Genomic DNA, 18,605 nt, shown 5'->3' on the forward strand with positions numbered 1-18,605 from the left:
TCTTCGCGTGGGAATCCACTACGCTAAACACTTTCCAAATCCCTTCCTTTGAGTAGAAATCGGGATTCAATAAGCATGCGTGTGACGGATAAATCAAAGAACCAAAGATTGAAGTAATGAGAGACTTAAAAGTCGTGCGAGTGACAACGCTAGATATTTTGTTCTATTTAATGGTCATTCCTCCGTTAAGTGCTCTTATCTAAATTCAAGCCGCAGTAATTGTTTCAGTAATTGTTTGCAGCATTTACGCTTTCGTTTTTATCAACTTACGTAATTATAAGCAGAAACATTTACCGAGAAATTGCATACTTTATCTTTTAATTGCTATAGATTATGGATTATGAAGGCTATACGGTCTATAAATATGAACAAGAGACTCTTAATCTACACTACGTTCATCATGAAATCCTTAAACGTATTAGTGATTATGATGTTGGTATATCTGACCATCGAAGGATGTACGAGTAATTCACAAAAATGTTGTTGTGTAAGTAATTCTAATACTCCAATTTCTTACTTGATGGTATCTGGCTGTACATCAGACTCCTCTCATGAGTTCCAGTACGGTCAACTGTACTCAAAAGATGAACCATGATAGGGCAAATAACGTTTTTGAGTTTCAACAATTTCGGACATTGTCCTGGTTTGTTTTCTGTAAGTTCTAGAAACGTCATAGAGGAAGTACAGTTTGCGTTATTAGGCTGAGATACCTAGAGGGTTTCTGAATTGTTGCCCGCTGAGTTGTGTAAAATACGAGTATCTTTGATTTTCTTCCGTCACATGATGCATACTTTTCACAGTTTTAATATGTAAGGGAATTTTCTTTTTTCCAATTCACGTACCGCTTTGTAATGTACTACATAGTTATTTCCATTTTTCCCACATTAAGGGTGTCGTTGCTTTTGTTATTGGTACAGAACTGCAACCATGCAGTTTCATATTCATTCAGTCTGAAGATAATATGCGTCTGACAGCCCGAGATCTCCAGTAAGATAAAATCAAATGAATTTCCTTAACATATGTTTTATTTAAATGCATTACAACTATGTAACAGCTGTGTTTTAATTTGTTTCAGAACGGAACTTCTAAGGACGTATGTATTATTTTCTTTACGTAATTAGATTTTGGTACTCATATTACTATTTAATCCTAAATATTACTGATTATATCTAATATAGTTTTATTGTCGTTTGTTGCAGTTAAATGATGCTATAACGGTAAGCACTTGGAATATAGTTTGGTTAAGAACAATTACTTTACTTGCACACTGGTCTCTGTTCTCAGTAATTCGCAGCGTTATTTCCAAAAAAACGCTTTGGAGATTCTGTTGATCATTAAGGAATCCTTTAAAAAAAAGAATTCGTTCGGAAAGTTAGAGTTTTCTTTCTCTTAGGTCAGGTTCACATCCTGTTTTGGAGGAAGTGAAGTATATGTGTAATATTCTCCTTCTTATCATTTTGAGAAATCTGAACTTGAAGTGAAGAGGAGTTGGAGTTTCCTAGGGCCAGGAAATGTAGCATTAGACAGACCAAAAGAACGAGTTAAAAAAAAGTTACTAAATGCAAGATCGATATTTTCGTGTGTTTTCTATCTAGAACAACATTTACTAAATGTAAGATCGATATTTCGGTGTGTTTTCTATCTTGAACAACATTTACTAAATGTCAGATCGATATTTTCGTGTGTTTTCTATCTTGTAAGAATATTTACTAAATGTAAGATCGATATTTTCGTGTGTTTTCTATCTTGTAAGAATATTTACTAAATGTAAGATCGATATTTTCGTGTGTTTTCTATCTAGAACAACATTTACTAAATGTAAGATCGATATTTCGGTGTGTTTTCTATCTTGAACAACATTTACTAAATGTCAGATCGATATTTTCGTGTGTTTTCTATCTTGTAAGAATATTTACTAAATGTAAGATCGATATTTTCGTATGTTTTCTATCTTGAAAATACAGTATAGGTAGTTTGAAACCATATGATCCCTAAGAGTCCATCATGTATAATAATGATGAAGATGATGATGATGTATACATCATGTATAAATTTCACTCATTCTGTGCAAAACGTAACTGAGCAACACTCTACCAGAAACAAATGACCGCTTTGAAAGTAAAAAATGTATAGAATATTATCGCAATTCCTTGTTAAGATATTTTTGACTATAATAGCAAACTGCCAACTTAAATTTAAAGCCGTATCTACTTCTATTAAATGGTAAACTTCAAACAATTAAGTTGTAATTTTTCCCAATGAAAATAATAAGAACTATCAATTAGCGCACCAAAATGAGAAAACACATGACATTTTATGCAATGTAAGTTCGATATATTAGTGAGTTTTCCTTCATGATAAAGAAAATGCAAACTTGGCAACACTGCAATGGCTTCCAGTCTTCATTGAAGCCTTCGTTTGCCCCCGCAAAAAAATCGTGTAATTCACTAATAACCGCCTTAAGAGAAAATACGAGAGTATGCATACTTTGTCTTCACATTTTCTCCTACTCTTCCAAATAAAAGGAAGTGGCTAGCAAGCTAGCCAAAATTTGTGTTACAGGTTTTATAGTGCCGGAAACTAGAACAAAACTATTTCCCAATAAAATGACGACAAAGATATGAAACTCTGATTCTTTAATTCAATATTTAATCAAATTCCATACGCAATTTACTTAAAATGTTTCTTTAAGATTATTAGCACTTACTAAGGCATCATTAAGTAAAATTAAATTTTACTATATGTAAACATTATTTATAACAGGAAATACTAAAGAATCAATTTTACAAAACGGGTCTGGACAAACTTCTTGGCGGAGATATTGGAAATATTTTAGGGGAAATTGGTAATAAACCTGCTGTTGACACTTCCGGCCATAACAGTGGTACGTAAATTAGATGCATTACAAAATTTTCATAATTTCGTGTTACACGTTACTAATTTGTTACTACCAAGTTTTACAGGCAACTAGAGCTTGGGCAAGTGTAATTGGAGGAAATGACACAGTATCTAAGAACGGCAAAGCACACAGGTACCTAATATTTTTATTTAACAAAAATTCCAATCAAGTTTCTTAAAGTTGATTTGTCAATTATAATAATTAAAAAATGAATAACAAAATATTATCCTTTAATAGAATTATGATATAACTGATAAAATCAGCGATATTATCCAGCGTAATATTGAAAACAAATCGTTCAAGCGATTATATCTTCCGGTCAAGCGATTTCCGTTAAAATCGGAGTTTCCGCTACAAAATTCTTTCTCCATTATTCCCAAATACTATTTAGGTGGCATTCAATTGGCCCTTTAGTGAGAAGCTTCCTCCTAGAATTGCTCAAAAACGAATTTTTCCGGACAAAAAACTCTAAAAGAAATCTAAAGATAATCGCACCACAATTTTACAAAGCTTATTAGCAATTTCAATATAAGAACTTGCTTGCTTGAAAGGTAGTTCATAGGAAACTCTAAATCAGATTTGTATGTAAATGACTTTTGCAAGGGATAATAACTTATCGTAATTTGAGTTTTCTTTTGTTTAGACCTACACCAACTGATTTTTTTTAAGCACCAAACGCACGCGGTTTGCAGTCACTGAAGCACACTTACACGAAGTCTCAGAATGGAACTCATTCATCTCAGGACTATGACGTATTATACCAAGTGATCTGGAACTTACAACAACGTTTGTACTCACCTAACTAGATAAACTTATCAATAACTTTATTGCAAACTAAGTGTTCCTTTTTCTTCAAATCAATTCCTTTAAACTTTATAAATTCTCACATTGTACTATAGAGAATTGTAGAGAAAAGTAAGCTATATAACTGATATAAATTGCATTGTTTTAATCATAATAGTTATTGAGATATAGAAGGTTACATTTTGGAAGTTTTCATTTACCTCCAAATTTCAAACCTCCATATCTCTCTTTGTATTCATTAGATTTGAATGATTTCTTTACCCAATTGTAGAGAAAAATAAGCTATAAAACTGATATAAATCGCATTGTTTTAAACAAAATAGTTATTGAGATATAGAAGGTTACATTTTGGAAGTTTTTATTTACCTCCAAATTTCAAACCTCCATATCTCTCTTTCTTTTCATCAGAATTCAATGATTTCTTTACCCTATTGTAGAGAAAAATAAGCTATAAAACTGATATAAATCGCATTGTTTTAATCATAATAGTTATTGAGATATACAAGGTTACATTTTGGAAGTTTTCATTTACCACCAAATTTCAAACCTCCATATCTCTCTTTGTATTCATTAGATTTGAATGATTTCTTTACCCAATTGTAGAGAAAAATAAGCTATAAAACTGATATAAATCGCATTGTTTTAAACAAAATAGTTATTGAGATATAGAAGGTTACATTTTGGAAGTTTTTATTTACCTCCAAATTTCAAACCTCCATATCTCTCTTTCTTTTCATCAGAATTCAATGATTTCTTTACCCAATTGTAGAGAAAACAAAGCTCTATAGCTGATATAAATCGCATTGTTTTAATCATAATAGTTATTGAGATATAGAAGGTTACATTTTGGAAGTTTTCATTTACCTCCAAATTTCAAACCTCCATATCTCTCTTTCTTTTCATCAGAATTCAATGATTTCTTTACCCAATTGTAGAGAAAAGTAAGCTATAAAACTGATATAAATCGCATTGTTTTAATCATAATAGTTATTGAGATATAGAAGGTTACATTTTGGAAGTTTTCATTTACCACCAAATTTCAAACATCCATATCTCTCTTTGTATTCATTAGATTTGAATGATTTCTTTACCCAATTGTAGAGAAAAATAAGCTATATAACTGATATAAATCGCATTGTTTTAATCATGATAGTTATTGAGATATAGAAGGTTACATTTTGGAAGTTTTCATTTACCACCAAATTTCAAACATCCATATCTCTCTTTGTATTCATTAGATTTGAATGATTTCTTTACCCAATTGTAGAGAAAAATAAGCTATATAACTGATATAAATCGCATTGTTTTAATCATAATAGTTATTGAGATATAGAAGGTTACATTTCTTGAAGTTTCCTTTACCTCCAAATTTAAAAACCTCCATATATCTCTTTCTTTTCATCAGAATTCATTGATTTCTTTACCCAATTGTAGAGAAAACAAAGCACTATAGCTGATATAAATCGCATTGTTTTAATCATAATAGTTATTGAGATATAGAAGGTTACATTTTGGAAGTTTTTATTTACCTCCAAATTTCAAACCTCCATATCTCTCTTTCTTTTCATCAGAATTCAATGATTTCTTTACCCAATTGTAGAGAAAACAAAGCTCTATAGCTGATATAAATCGCATTGTTTTAATCATAATAGTTATTGAGATGTAGACGGTTACATTTTGGAAGTTTTCATTTACCTCCAAATTTCAAACCTCCATATCTCTCTTTCTTTTCATCAGAATTCATTGATTTCTTTACCCAATTGTAGAGAAAAGTAAGCTATAAAACTGATATAAATCGCATTGTTTTAATCATAATAGTTATTGAGATATAGAAGGTTACATTTTGGAAGTTTCCTTTACCTCCAAATTTCAAACCTCCATATATCTCTTTGTATTCATTAGAATTCAATGATTTCTTTACCCAATTGTAGAGAAAAATAATCTATAAAACTGTTATAAATCGCATTGTTTTAAACAAAATAGTTATTGAGATATAGAAGGTTACATTTTGGAAGTTTCCTTTACCTCCAAATTTCAAACCTCCATATCTCTCTTTCTTTTCATCAGAATTCAATGATTTCTTTACCCAATTGTAGAGAAAACAAAGCTCTATAACTGATATAAATCGCATTGTTTTAATCATAATAGTTATTGAGATATAGACGGTTACATTTTGGAAGTTTTCATTTACCTCCAAATTTCAAACCTCCATATCTCTCTTTCTTTTCATCAGAATTCATTGATTTCTTTACCCAATTGTAGAGAAAAGTAAGCACTATAGCTGATATAAATCGCATTGTTTTAATCATAATAGTTATTGAGATATAGAAGGTTACATTTTGGAAGTTTTTATTTACCTCCAAATTTCAAACCTCCATATCTCTCTTTCTTTTCATCAGAATTCAATGATTTCTTTACCCAATTGTAGAGAAAACAAAGCTCTATAGCTGATATAAATCGCATTGTTTTAATCATAATAGTTATTGAGATGTAGACGGTTACATTTTGGAAGTTTTCATTTACCTCCAAATTTCAAACCTCCATATCTCTCTTTCTTTTCATCAGAATTCATTGATTTCTTTACCCAATTGTAGAGAAAACAAAGCTCTATAGCTGATATAAATCGCATTGTTTTAATCATAATAGTTATTGAGATATAGAAGGTTACATTTTGGAAGTTTTCTTTACCTCCAAATTTCAAACCTCCATATCTCTCTTTCTTTTCATCAGAATTCAATGACTTCTTTACCCAATTGTAGAGAAAAGCAAGCTCTATAGGTGATATAAATCGCATTGTTTTAATCATAATAGTTATTGAGATATAGAAGGTTTCATTTTGGAAGTTTCCTTTACCTCCAAATTTCAAACCTCCATATCTCTCTTTGTATTCATTAGATTTGAATGATTTCTTTACCCAATTGTAGAGAAAAATAAGCTATATAACTGGTATAAATCGCATTGTTTTAATCATAATAGTTATTGAGATATAGAAGGTTACATTTTGGAAGTTTTCATTTACCTCCAAATTTCAAACCTCCATATCTCTCTTTGTATTCATTAGATTTGAATGATTTCTTTACCTAATTGTAGAGAAAAATAAGCTATATAACTGATATAAATCGCATTGTTTTAATCATAATAGTTATTGAGATGTAGACGGTTACATTTTGGAAGTTTTCATTTACCTCCAAATTTCAAACCTCCATATCTCTCTTTCTTTTCATCAGAATTCATTGATTTCTTTACCCAATTGTAGAGAAAAGTAAGCTATAAAACTGATATAAATCGCATTGTTTTAATCATAATAGTTATTGAGATATAGAAGGTTACATTTTGGAAGTTTCCTTTACCTCCAAATTTCAAACCTCCATATATCTCTTTCTTTTCATCAGAATTCATTGATTTCTTTACCCAATTGTAGAGAAAACAAAGCTCTATAGCTGATATAAATCGCATTGTTTTAATCATAATAGTTATTGAGATATAGAAGGTTACATTTTGGAAGTTTCCTTTACCTCCAAATTTCAAACCTCCATATCTCTCTTTCTTTTCATCAGAATTCAATGACTTCTTTACCCAATTGTAGAGAAAAATAAGCTATAAAACTGATATAAATCGCATTGTTTTAAACAAAATAGTTATTGAGATATAGAAGGTTACATTTTGGAAGTTTCCTTTACCTCCAAATTTCAAACCACCATATCTCTCTTTCTTTTCATCAGAATTCAATGATTTCTTTACCCAATTGTAGAGAAAACAAAGCTCTATAGCTGATATAAATCGCATTGTTTTAATCATAATAGTTATTAAGATATAGACGGTTACATTTTGGAAGTTTTCATTTACCTCCAAATTTCAAACCTCCATATCTCTCTTTCTTTTCATCAGAATTCATTGATTTCTTTACCCAATTGTAGAGAAAAGTAAGCTATAAAACTGATATAAATCGCATTGTTTTAATCATAATAGTTATTGAGATATAGAAGGTTACATTTTGGAAGTTTCCTTTACCTCCAAATTTCAAACCTCCATATCTCTCTTTCTTTTCATCAGAATTCATTGATTTCTTTACCCAATTGTAGAGAAAAGTAAGCTATAAAACTGATATAAATCGCATTGTTTTAAACAAAATAGTTATTGAGATATAGAAGGTTACATTTTGGAAGTTTTCATTTACCTCCAAATTTCAAACCTCCATATCTCTCTTTGTATTCATTAGATTTGAATTATTTCTTTACCTAATTGTAGAGAAAAATAAGCTATATAACTGATATAAATCGCATTGTTTTAATCATAATAGTTATTGAGATATAGAAGGTTACATTTTGGAAGTTTCCTTTACCTCCAAATTTCAAACCACCATATCTCTCTTTCTTTTCATCAGAATTCAATGATTTCTTTACCCAATTGTAGAGAAAACAAAGCTCTATAGCTGATATAAATCGCATTGTTTTAATCATAATAGTTATTAAGATATAGACGGTTACATTTTGGAAGTTTTCATTTACCTCCAAATTTCAAACCTCCATATCTCTCTTTCTTTTCATCAGAATTCATTGATTTCTTTACCCAATTGTAGAGAAAAGTAAGCTATAAAACTGATATAAATCGCATTGTTTTAATCATAATAGTTATTGAGATATAGAAGGTTACATTTTGGAAGTTTCCTTTACCTCCAAATTTCAAACCTCCATATCTCTCTTTCTTTTCATCAGAATTCATTGATTTCTTTACCCAATTGTAGAGAAAAGTAAGCTATAAAACTGATATAAATCGCATTGTTTTAATCATAATAGTTATTGAGATATAGAAGGTTACATTTTGGAAGTTTTTATTTACCTCCAAATTTCAAACCTCCATATCTCTCTTTCTTTTCATCAGAATTCAATGATTTCTTTACCCAATTGTAGAGAAAACAAAGCTCTATAGCTGATATAAATCGCATTGTTTTAATCATGATAGTTATTGAGATATAGAAGGTTACATTTTGGAAGTTTTCATTTACCTCCAAATTTCAAACCTCCATATCTCTCTTTCTTTTCATCAGAATTCAATGACTTCTTTACCCAATTGTAGAGAAAAGTAAGCTCTATAGCTGATATAAATCGCATTGTTTTAATCATAATAGTTATTGAGATATAGAAGGTTACATTTTGGAAGTTTCCTTTACCTCCAAATTTCAAACCTCCATATCTCTCTTTCTTTTCATCAGAATTCATTGATTTCTTTACCCAATTGTAGAGAAAAGTAAGCTATAAAACTGATATAAATCGCATTGTTTTAATCATAATAGTTATTGAGATATAGAAGGTTACATTTTGGAAGTTTTTATTTACCTCCAAATTTCAAACCTCCATATCTCTCTTTCTTTTCATCAGAATTCAATGATTTCTTTACCCAATTGTAGAGAAAACAAAGCTCTATAGCTGATATAAATCGCATTGTTTTAATCATGATAGTTATTGAGATATAGAAGGTTACATTTTGGAAGTTTTCATTTACCTCCAAATTTCAAACCTCCATATCTCTCTTTCTTTTCATCAGAATTCAATGACTTCTTTACCCAATTGTAGAGAAAAGTAAGCTCTATAGCTGATATAAATCGCATTGTTTTAATCATAATAGTTATTGAGATATAGAAGGTTTCATTTTGGAAGTTTCCTTTACCTCCAAATTTCAAACCTCCATATATCTCTTTGTATTCATTAGAATTCAATGATTTCTTTACCCAATTGTAGAGAAAAATAAGCTCTATAGCTGATATAAATCGCATTGTTTTAAACAAAATAGTTATTGAGATATAGAAGGTTACATTTTGGAAGTTTCCTTTACCTCCAAATTTCAAACCTCCATATATCTCTTTGTATTCATTAGAATTCAATGATTTCTTTACCCAATTGTAGAGAAAAGTAAGCTCTATAGCTGATATAAATCGCATTGTTTTAAACAAAATAGTTATTGAGATATAGAAGGTTACATTTTGGAAGTTTCCTTTACCTCCAAATTTCAAACCTCCATATATCTCTTTGTATTCATTAGAATTCAATGATTTCTTTACCCAATTGTAGAGAAAAATAAGCTCTATAGCTGATATAAATCGCATTGTTTTAAACAAAATACTTATTGAGATATAGAAGGTTACATTTTGGATGTTTCCTTTACCTCCAAATTTCAAACCTCCATATATCTCTTTGTATTCATTAGAATTCAATGATTTCTTTACCCAATTGTAGAGAAAAGTAAGCTCTATAGCTGATATAAATCGCATTGTTTTAAACAAAATAGTTATTGAGATATAGAAGGTTAAATTTTAGAGGTTTTCATTTACCTTCAAATTTCAAACCTCCATATATCTCTTTGTATTCATTAGAATTCAATGATTTCTTTACCTAATTGTAGAGAAAAGTAAGCTATATAACTGATAAAAATTGCATTGTTTTATTCATAATAGTTATTGAGATATAGAAGGTTAAATTTTAGAGGTTTTCATTTACCTTCAAGTTTCAAACCTCCATATCTCTGATTCTATTTATTAGAATTCAATGTTTTCTTTACCCAATTGTAGAGAAAGTAAGCTATAAAACTGATATAAATTGCATTGTTTTATTCATAATAGTTATTGAGATATAGAAGGTTAAATTTTAGAGGTTTTCATTTACCTTCAAATTTCAAACCTCCATATATCTCTTTGTATTCATTATTATTCAATGATTTCTTTACCCAATTGTAGAGAAAAGTAAGCTATATAACTGATATAAATTGCATTGTTTTATTCATAATAGTTATTGAGATATAGAAGGTTAAATTTTAGAGGTTTTCATTTACCTTCAAGTTTCAAACCTCCATATCTCTGATTCTATTTATTAGAATTCAATGATTTCTTTACCCAATTGTAGAGAAAAGTAAGCTATATAACTGATATAAATTGCATTGTTTTATTCATAATAGTTATTGAGATATAGAAGGTTAAATTTTAGAGGTTTTCATTTACCTTCAAGTTTCAAACCTCCATATCTCTGATTCTATTTATTAGAATTCAATGATTTCTTTACCCAATTGTAGAGAAAAGTAAGCTATATAACTGATATAAATTGCATTGTTTTATTCATAGTAGTTATTGAGATATAGAAGGTTAAATTTTAGAGGTTTTCATTTACCTTCAAATTTCAAACCTCCATATCTCTGATTCTATTTATTAGAATTCAATGATTACTTTACCCAATTGTAGAGAAAAGTAAGCTTTATATCTGATATAAATTGCATTGTTTTATTCATAATAGTTATTGAGATATAGAAGGTTAAATTTTAGAGGTTTTCATTTACCTTCAAATTTCAAACCTCCATATCTCTGATTCTATTTATTAGAATTCAATGATTTCTTTACCCAATTGTAGAGAAAAGTAAGCTATATAACTGATATAAATTGCATTGTTTTAATCATAGTAGTTATTGAGATATAGAAGGTTAAATTTTAGAGGTTTTCATTTACCTTCAAATTTCAAACCTCCATATCTCTGATTCTATTTATTAGAATTCAATGATTTCTTTACCCAATTGTAGAGAAGAGTAAGCTATATAACTGATATAAATTGCATTGTTTTAATCATAGTAGTTAATGAGATATAGAAGGTTTAATTTTAGAGGTTTTCATTTACCTTCAAATTTCAAACCTCCATATCTCTGATTCTATTTATTAGAATTCAATGATTTCTTTACCCAATTGTAGAGAAAAGTAAGCTATATAGCTGATATAAAGCTCTATGTTTTAATCATTATAGTTATTCAGATAGAGAAGGTTGAATTTTAGTTCAAGAAAGTAGTTGACGAAAACTAAATTATTTGGTGAGATCCCAAATTACGAGTACATACCCTGTTAATATTAATGACTGCTGGGTAACGTAACATTCTCTTTAATCGATGAATGAACTTACACCGACGATTTTTATTTAAATAATAAATAAACAAAATCAAAGCTTTTGAAATCTTGAGCCCTATAATTACTTTTATTTTTTATAACGTCTCTCTTTTTAACTTTTGATTAATTGATTGATTATAGATTTATAGATATTACCGTCAGTTTGTGTTTAATGGTGGGTTTAATTGAACAAATCTTTTGTACATGAAAATAGCCCAGCATCAGGGTCTGTGACATCTAATAAATTCTGAAATTTATTAATGGAAATTTAATGCTATAAAATGAGTTCAATGATATCAGTGTAGTGTTAATGAAATGATGGGTACTCGCTGATATGTGTACCTTTCAACGTTTAATCAACTTTACTTTACTTTTTAAACTGTAAGTTTTTGTTAATGAGTTTATAATTGTAGAGTACAACAATGTAGCTTGAGTATTTCAGTAGTAGTTTGAGTATTTCCGATATAAGGCGGCCACATTGTTACTGATAATTATAAAAATAATTGTTGAATAAGTTGGTTACTTTATGTGATTAGGAAAACCTATTATTATTTCATTTTAGGACTTGTTTAAAATTATTTTGGTAAATAGAAGCAAAAAATTACTATAAATTATGTTATTTAATTGAAGGTTTAACCTGCGATGCTAATATACATTGTGGTAGTGGGTTTGATTTCTGGTCTTAGGCCTTAGATTTTATTTAATAATTAATAAAACAAATTTACAGTAAAGTGTATTTGCTATTTGTCCAAGACACCTAATTGGTAGTTGGACGTTAAGCCCCGCCTGAAAAAATAGGCGATTACTTTATTTTACTTTTAATTGAAGGTTTATAGTAAACAATGAGTGTCTTCTTAGACCTATGACCATCAAGGAAGAGCTGATTATTGTTGAATTTGATGATAAAGTATTTCTGCCTATAATCAGCAAAAGAATACGACCATACCATGATGGAGAAAGAGTCAAGAAAAAGCGCGATTTAAGTTGGAAAGTTTGTTACCATGCAATTGAATTTGCTCGGAAAGCTTCATGAAAGCACACGGAAAATGCATGTTTGAAGTGAAACACACTTTACAAGCGAGAGATCGTCCAAGAAAACGATCTTTCATGGATGATCAGTTACAATGGCTGAACAGTATTCATCGGAACCGAATTGATATTGAAGCCTGCTGAATGTACTCTCTAACAATAAGCAATTCTTCGGGAAGTAAAATCCAGCGCTTACATACATTCGAGAATTCTGTGTCATCAAAAGTCCCTCCTATTTTAAGTGCCATTTTGGGTGTTCACCGTGATCCAATCGAATGTTAAACTAGAATTCAGAATTAAGGAAAATCAAATTTTCAAAAATGTGAACCTCTTGATGTGGCTTTTCATTTCATTTATTTAATTATTTATTTATTTTTCAACTTGTCTTACTGATATCAAGAATTATTCAACATTTTATCTTTAATCAGAAAATTTAATGAACAAAAACTGTACGAAAAAATGTAACGTCGAAAAGCACCCTACTTTGACAAACATTAAATAAGTTATCTGTCCCATTTTGGTTATTAATTAACGTAAATTGTAAGTATCAATTACTTCCTGTCTGCGTTATCATTGTGATTATATTAAAACCCTTGCATTTTTAATGGTAAATATTTAGTGCTAATTGGGCGAAAAACTGACTATAAAGTAAGCGTCAGTAAAGAATTATAGTCACTAACATTCTGCTAACTTAACGCTGATCGACATGAAGTCATCCATGATTATCTTGATGTTCATCTATTTATGTACCATAGGCAGTTCTCCAGATAGATGTACGGTGAGTAATGATACCTGCTGTGACCTCATTGAGTGATATTGCACAAACTAATTTACGATCGGGTGGGAAACTATTACACTAATTTCTTGCACCATATAATAAAAAGATGTTGAAGTTGATTTGATTTTAATTTGGTTGAAAATGATCGTAATCCGGTCTATGGAATCAGTTCTGAGGAGTCACTATTGACGTATCGATGAAGCAATTGTTTGGTGGGGGCACCCATGATCAATACAATTTTTGTCATTGAATTCTAGAAAACTAAATGCCATAATAGATAGTTCACTGGAGGAGTAACAAGTAGTACTTATAACTTGCAAAGTGTTCAAATAGTTCACAGAAAATACCAATAAATGAGAAATAAAACACATCCTCCCTATCCGCATTGAGTAACCAAGTCGATTCAAAAAGTTAAAAAAGAAAGATTATATTAAAGTTATTTTCGACTGTTATGGTTAAATGTGAATGTGAGGAGGTCCTATATAGGTCTAGAGAGTCACTTATGAGTGCAAGATAGTCCCATATAAGTCTAGTGAATTACCTACATGATTAAATATGAGGGAAAGTTAGTCCCATACAAGTCTAGTGAATTACCTACATTGTTAAATGTAAGTGTAAGGCAGTGTAAGTCTAGTGAATCACCTACATGATTAAATATGAGTGCAAGATAGTCCTATACAAGCTTAGTGAATTACCTACATGATTAAATATGGGTGTAAGACAGTCAGTCCTACATAAGTGTAATGAATTACCTACCTGGTTAAATATGAGTGCAAGATAGTCCTATATAAGTCTAGTGAGTTACCTACATGGTTAAATATGAGTGCAAGATAGTCCTATATAGGTCTTGTGAGTTACCTGCATGGTTAAATATGGGTGTAAGATAGTCTCATGTAAGTTTAGTGAATTACTTTCATGATTAAATATGAGGGAAAGTTAGTCCCATACAAGTCTAGTGAATTACCTACATGGTGAAATATGAGTGTAAGATAGTCCCATATAAGACTAGTGAATTACCTACATTGTTAAATGTAAGTGTAAGGCAGTGTAAGTCTAGTGAATCACCTACATGATTAAATATGAGTGCAAGATAGTCCTATACAAGCTTAGTGAATTACCTACATGATTAAATATGGGTGTAAGACAGTCAGTCCTACATAAGTGTAATGAATTACCTACCTGGTTAAATATGAGTGCAAGATAGTCCTATATAAGTCTAGTGAGTTACCTACATGATTAAATATGAGGGAAAGTTAGTCCCATACAAGTCTAGTGAATTACCTACATTGTTAAATGTAAGTGTAAGGCAGTGTAAGTCTAGTGAATCACCTACATGATTAAATATGAGTGCAAGATAGTCCTATACAAGCTTAGTGAATTACCTACATGATTAAATATGGGTGTAAGACAGTCAGTCCTACATAAGTGTAATGAATTACCTACCTGGTTAAATATGAGTGCAAGATAGTCCTATATAAGTCTAGTGAGTTACCTACATGGTTAAATATGAGTGCAAGATAGTCCTATATAGGTCTTGTGAGTTACCTGCATGGTTAAATATGGGTGTAAGATAGTCTCATGTAAGTCTTGAATTACCTACATGATTAAATATGAGGGAAAGTTAGTCCCATACAAGTCTAGTGAATTACCTACATGGTTAAATATGAGTGCATGATAGTCCCATATAAGTCTAGTGAGTTACCTACATGGTTAAATGTGAGTGTAAGATAGTCCTATATAAGTCTAGTGAATTACCTACATTATTAAATGTGAATGTAAGATACTCCTATATAAGTCTAGTGAATTACCTACATTATTAAATGTGAATGTAAGATACTCCTATATAAGTCTAGTGAGTCGTCAACATTGTTAATAGTGATTTTAGAAACTGCATTTATGTTTACAAAAATTGCCACTAGAGCTCTCCACCGGATGGAGTATAAAGTAAGCTTACAGCCTATTTAATGGCGGCTAACTAGCCTATTTCTCTGATATCTATTTCACGATTAAACAATACAAATTCTCAACTTTTTTGTGTCTGTTAATGATAATTGTGTAAAACATGAAGTATTATCCCAAAAGAAATATTATTTATCGTATTATTGAAGAGAAATTTTTTTATTGTTTTATTCAGAAGTTTATCAAATACCTATGGGAGAAATGTTGGAAAAAAAATTTTAAATTAATTATTTCATTGAAATTACCGAGTTTAAAGTATTGACCAATCACAGAGGAGTAAGGTTGCAGACTGTGGGCGGGTCATGCCCACCTCTAGTGTAGTCACGCCCCGTCCAATGGAAACCAGTTATGGGCTGGGCCAAAGTGTATTAACAATGGTGCTTCAATACCTTTCATTTATTTTTCTAATTCTTTCATTATTTTATTATCTTTTATTAACTTTTCGTGTTAATTTTAGAAATAATATTATTTTTAGGTAGATATTGATAAATAATGCAAATAAATTATTTAAAAAAAAAAAAAATTTAGTCGTATTTTTTTAGTTTGATTCAATTAGTTTCATTAACGATTAAATTTGAAATGTAGTTCACTAATTAATTGTCTAATGATTAAAAGTACGATTAATTTCGACAATTAAATTCTGATTAGATTGTATTTTAAATCAGTGCACATCTAAGCTATGAATCTTTATAAGTTACAATCAATTATTACCAATCAATCTATTCAATAATTGAACTATTGTTACAGTTTGGATCACCTGACCCGCAATCGGTTCGTATGGAATTTAAATAATGCTTTTACAACTTGGGCTTAATTCTTATTTAATCTATTTAAATTCAATTAATTTATTGATTACAGAATGAAGGCGATGGCCAAGACGTATGTAATTCCATATTTATTTTCTTTAATGAGATCAAAGTTTTTTTAAGATATACTCTTAGATATACCTTTTAAGAAGAGCATGTTCCAACAGGTAAATGTTGGTTAATAAGCTTTTAACAGCCATACATTTCTTGTTCAGTAGTCGAAATCAGTACGTAATTACGTACGTACGTCTGTCTGCACGTGTGGGACATAAAAACGGAAATAAGTATGTGGAAATTTAACAATTGGTTTAAGTGTCATGATGGTAATAACCATTTCGACAAATCAAGTCAAACGGATATACCACTTCATAGAGCTGGATAATTCGATTGTTGGTATTTTTGGAGGACTGGCGACATTTGCTGATTATGTCTATAAGCTTACCGGTTCTCTTGGTGTCAAATAGCAAATTTGGATACCATTTATTCCTAATTGTTAATGTTAGTAGTTTAGGTATAAGTAGTTGGAGAGAAGCATAGTTCAGATGAAATGGTATAGCTGAAATGCAAATTTATTAAGAACAGACATAGTAATTCGATATTCTGGAATTCAAGGGGAACAATGATTCTAATTATACATAAAATTACCTACGAATAAGTAAAACTAATATGATCCTAAACATTTTAGGGACTTCTTGGAGGTCTTGGCAGAGATGTTGGTACCATTGATCGGGAAATTAGCTACACGATTGGCAGTAAGTAATCAGTTACAGATTGAGTATCTCTCATTATTTCTATGACTACATCCTGGTATTTGTTACACTTCCAGATCTTACTGGCATCAATGGCAATGTCTGAGTTACCTTAGGATATTGTTTACCGACACAACACCAAACAAACAGGTAGGAATTCTGTTCACTTCAAATAGAGATCATTTCCGTTTTCTACCGGTTCTTACTTAGCCAGAGTATTGCGATATTACGTAAGCACACGTTATTTTTTGGTTTTCCAATAAATGCGAAAAAGTTGGTTTTAGAAATTGTGTGGGTGTTAGTTTTGGGACGAAAAAACCTCCTCTCCCCCTACTCACAAAAATCGCGGGAACCAATAGATTGTTGGTATAGTATGTCTTGTAAAACTTCTCTTTATCTATTTGTCGAACAATTTGACATAGGTATTTCCCCTTATCACTGGCACTGATAAGTTACAGAAGGATAGTTTTTGATGTAGTTACAATCACGTAATTGCAATGGCTACGTTATTTTATTGATGCATTATACTTTGATATCACGTACACCGTAATAAAGTGTATAATTTTTTTTATTTATTTATAATAATTTGTCTTGGGGATATACCCCATACAAATGAAGACTGGTCAAATATAGTGAACAACATGGTAAGAAAAAAGAGACCAGAATATATAAATAATACAATATATAACAGTAAAACATAAAATCTAGAGTATTAACAGTAAATATACAGCACACTGCATTGTATCCATATTTTAAGTAACAGATGTATAATTTATGAATACAAGAACATAAACGGACAAAAAGTGGCGATATAAGTATGTAATCAATCTCTCACACTGTAAACTATTCATTTAGTATAAATGATCGTGTTTTGAGGCAATTAATTGTAAAGAGGTATAATTGTTTAATTTCATTTTCGCACCTAAAAGCAAACACATTGTGGAACTGCTCCATTGATACATTCATAACCTGCAGTATGTACTGATTACGAAGAGATTCGTAAACCGGACAAACTATTATTAAGTGGTACAAATCTTCCGCATCATTACGCCCGCATATTGTGCATATTTCCTTAGGTTTTATTAGGTGTGTGACATTTTTCACTGACAATTTGATCTGGTAATTGCCCGAAAGCCTCAATTGTGTGACTAGTTTCACTATACCAAATGGCAAATTCAATTCGCTAGAATATTGGCAGACCGAACTTGTGGCAAGTATATCGTTGTAAATAGGGCTGTACTTTGCTGAGTGCATTAGATCTAGGTCTTTTGACTTTTGGAATTCCTTATATCTATTTAATGTTCCAGAGATAGAGTTTTTAAAGGCTTAATAAAGTTAATAAAGTGTATAATGGTCAAATGTTTTTAAAGTATATAAACATTATTATTTATTACTAATATATTAATTATAAAATCACGAATCGATGTCATAAAGTATTAATTATATTTTATATTATGTTCTAGATGAGTTACACAGAATCGATCACCAGTTGAATCTTTCAATTAAATTCTTTAAGCAAGTCAGTCTTCAACCCATTCTTCGGCTTAAAATAAGGTGTTAAAATAGTGTTCAACTAAGATAAACAGTTCAATAAATGTTCTACAATCTGCTGTCCAATTTATTGATGTCTACCCTCCTTAAATTTAATTTTTAGATCTAAAAAGTG

General features: G+C 30.1%; 2 protein-coding genes across 5 annotated transcripts in view; one reads left to right on the plus strand and one right to left on the minus strand.

Moving 5' to 3' along the window:
• dysf (neuronal PAS domain protein dysfusion) overlaps positions 1–18,605 on the minus strand; it is a 302,152-nt gene that overhangs the window by 22,599 nt on the left and 260,948 nt on the right. The window lies entirely within an intron of this gene.
• Positions 331–18,548, plus strand: LOC141453348 (uncharacterized). Of its 3 annotated transcripts, none has more exons than XR_012457959.1 (11): positions 331–487; positions 1,076–1,093; positions 1,200–1,217; positions 2,764–2,884; positions 2,956–3,031; positions 3,543–3,685; positions 16,132–16,155; positions 16,243–16,357; positions 16,876–16,942; positions 17,017–17,089; positions 18,403–18,548. XR_012457959.1 is itself a non-coding variant. In XM_074126430.1 (6 exons), exons 1-6 carry the CDS (start codon positions 341–343, stop codon positions 3,565–3,567), a joined length of 405 nt encoding a protein of 134 aa, XP_073982531.1. In that variant the 5' UTR covers positions 331–340; the 3' UTR covers positions 3,568–3,733. The 3 variants fall into 3 exon arrangements, 1 of the variants encoding a protein (XP_073982531.1); XR_012457958.1 differs by having other exon boundaries at positions 16,243–16,263; XM_074126430.1 differs by lacking the exons at positions 16,132–16,155; positions 16,243–16,357; positions 16,876–16,942; positions 17,017–17,089; positions 18,403–18,548 and having other exon boundaries at positions 3,543–3,733.

This window comes from Rhodnius prolixus, unplaced genomic scaffold (assembly GCF_049639745.1).
Source record: "Rhodnius prolixus isolate KJV_2025 unplaced genomic scaffold, Rpr scaffold_3, whole genome shotgun sequence".
In the NCBI taxonomy this organism is placed as follows: Eukaryota; Metazoa; Arthropoda; class Insecta; order Hemiptera; family Reduviidae; genus Rhodnius; species Rhodnius prolixus.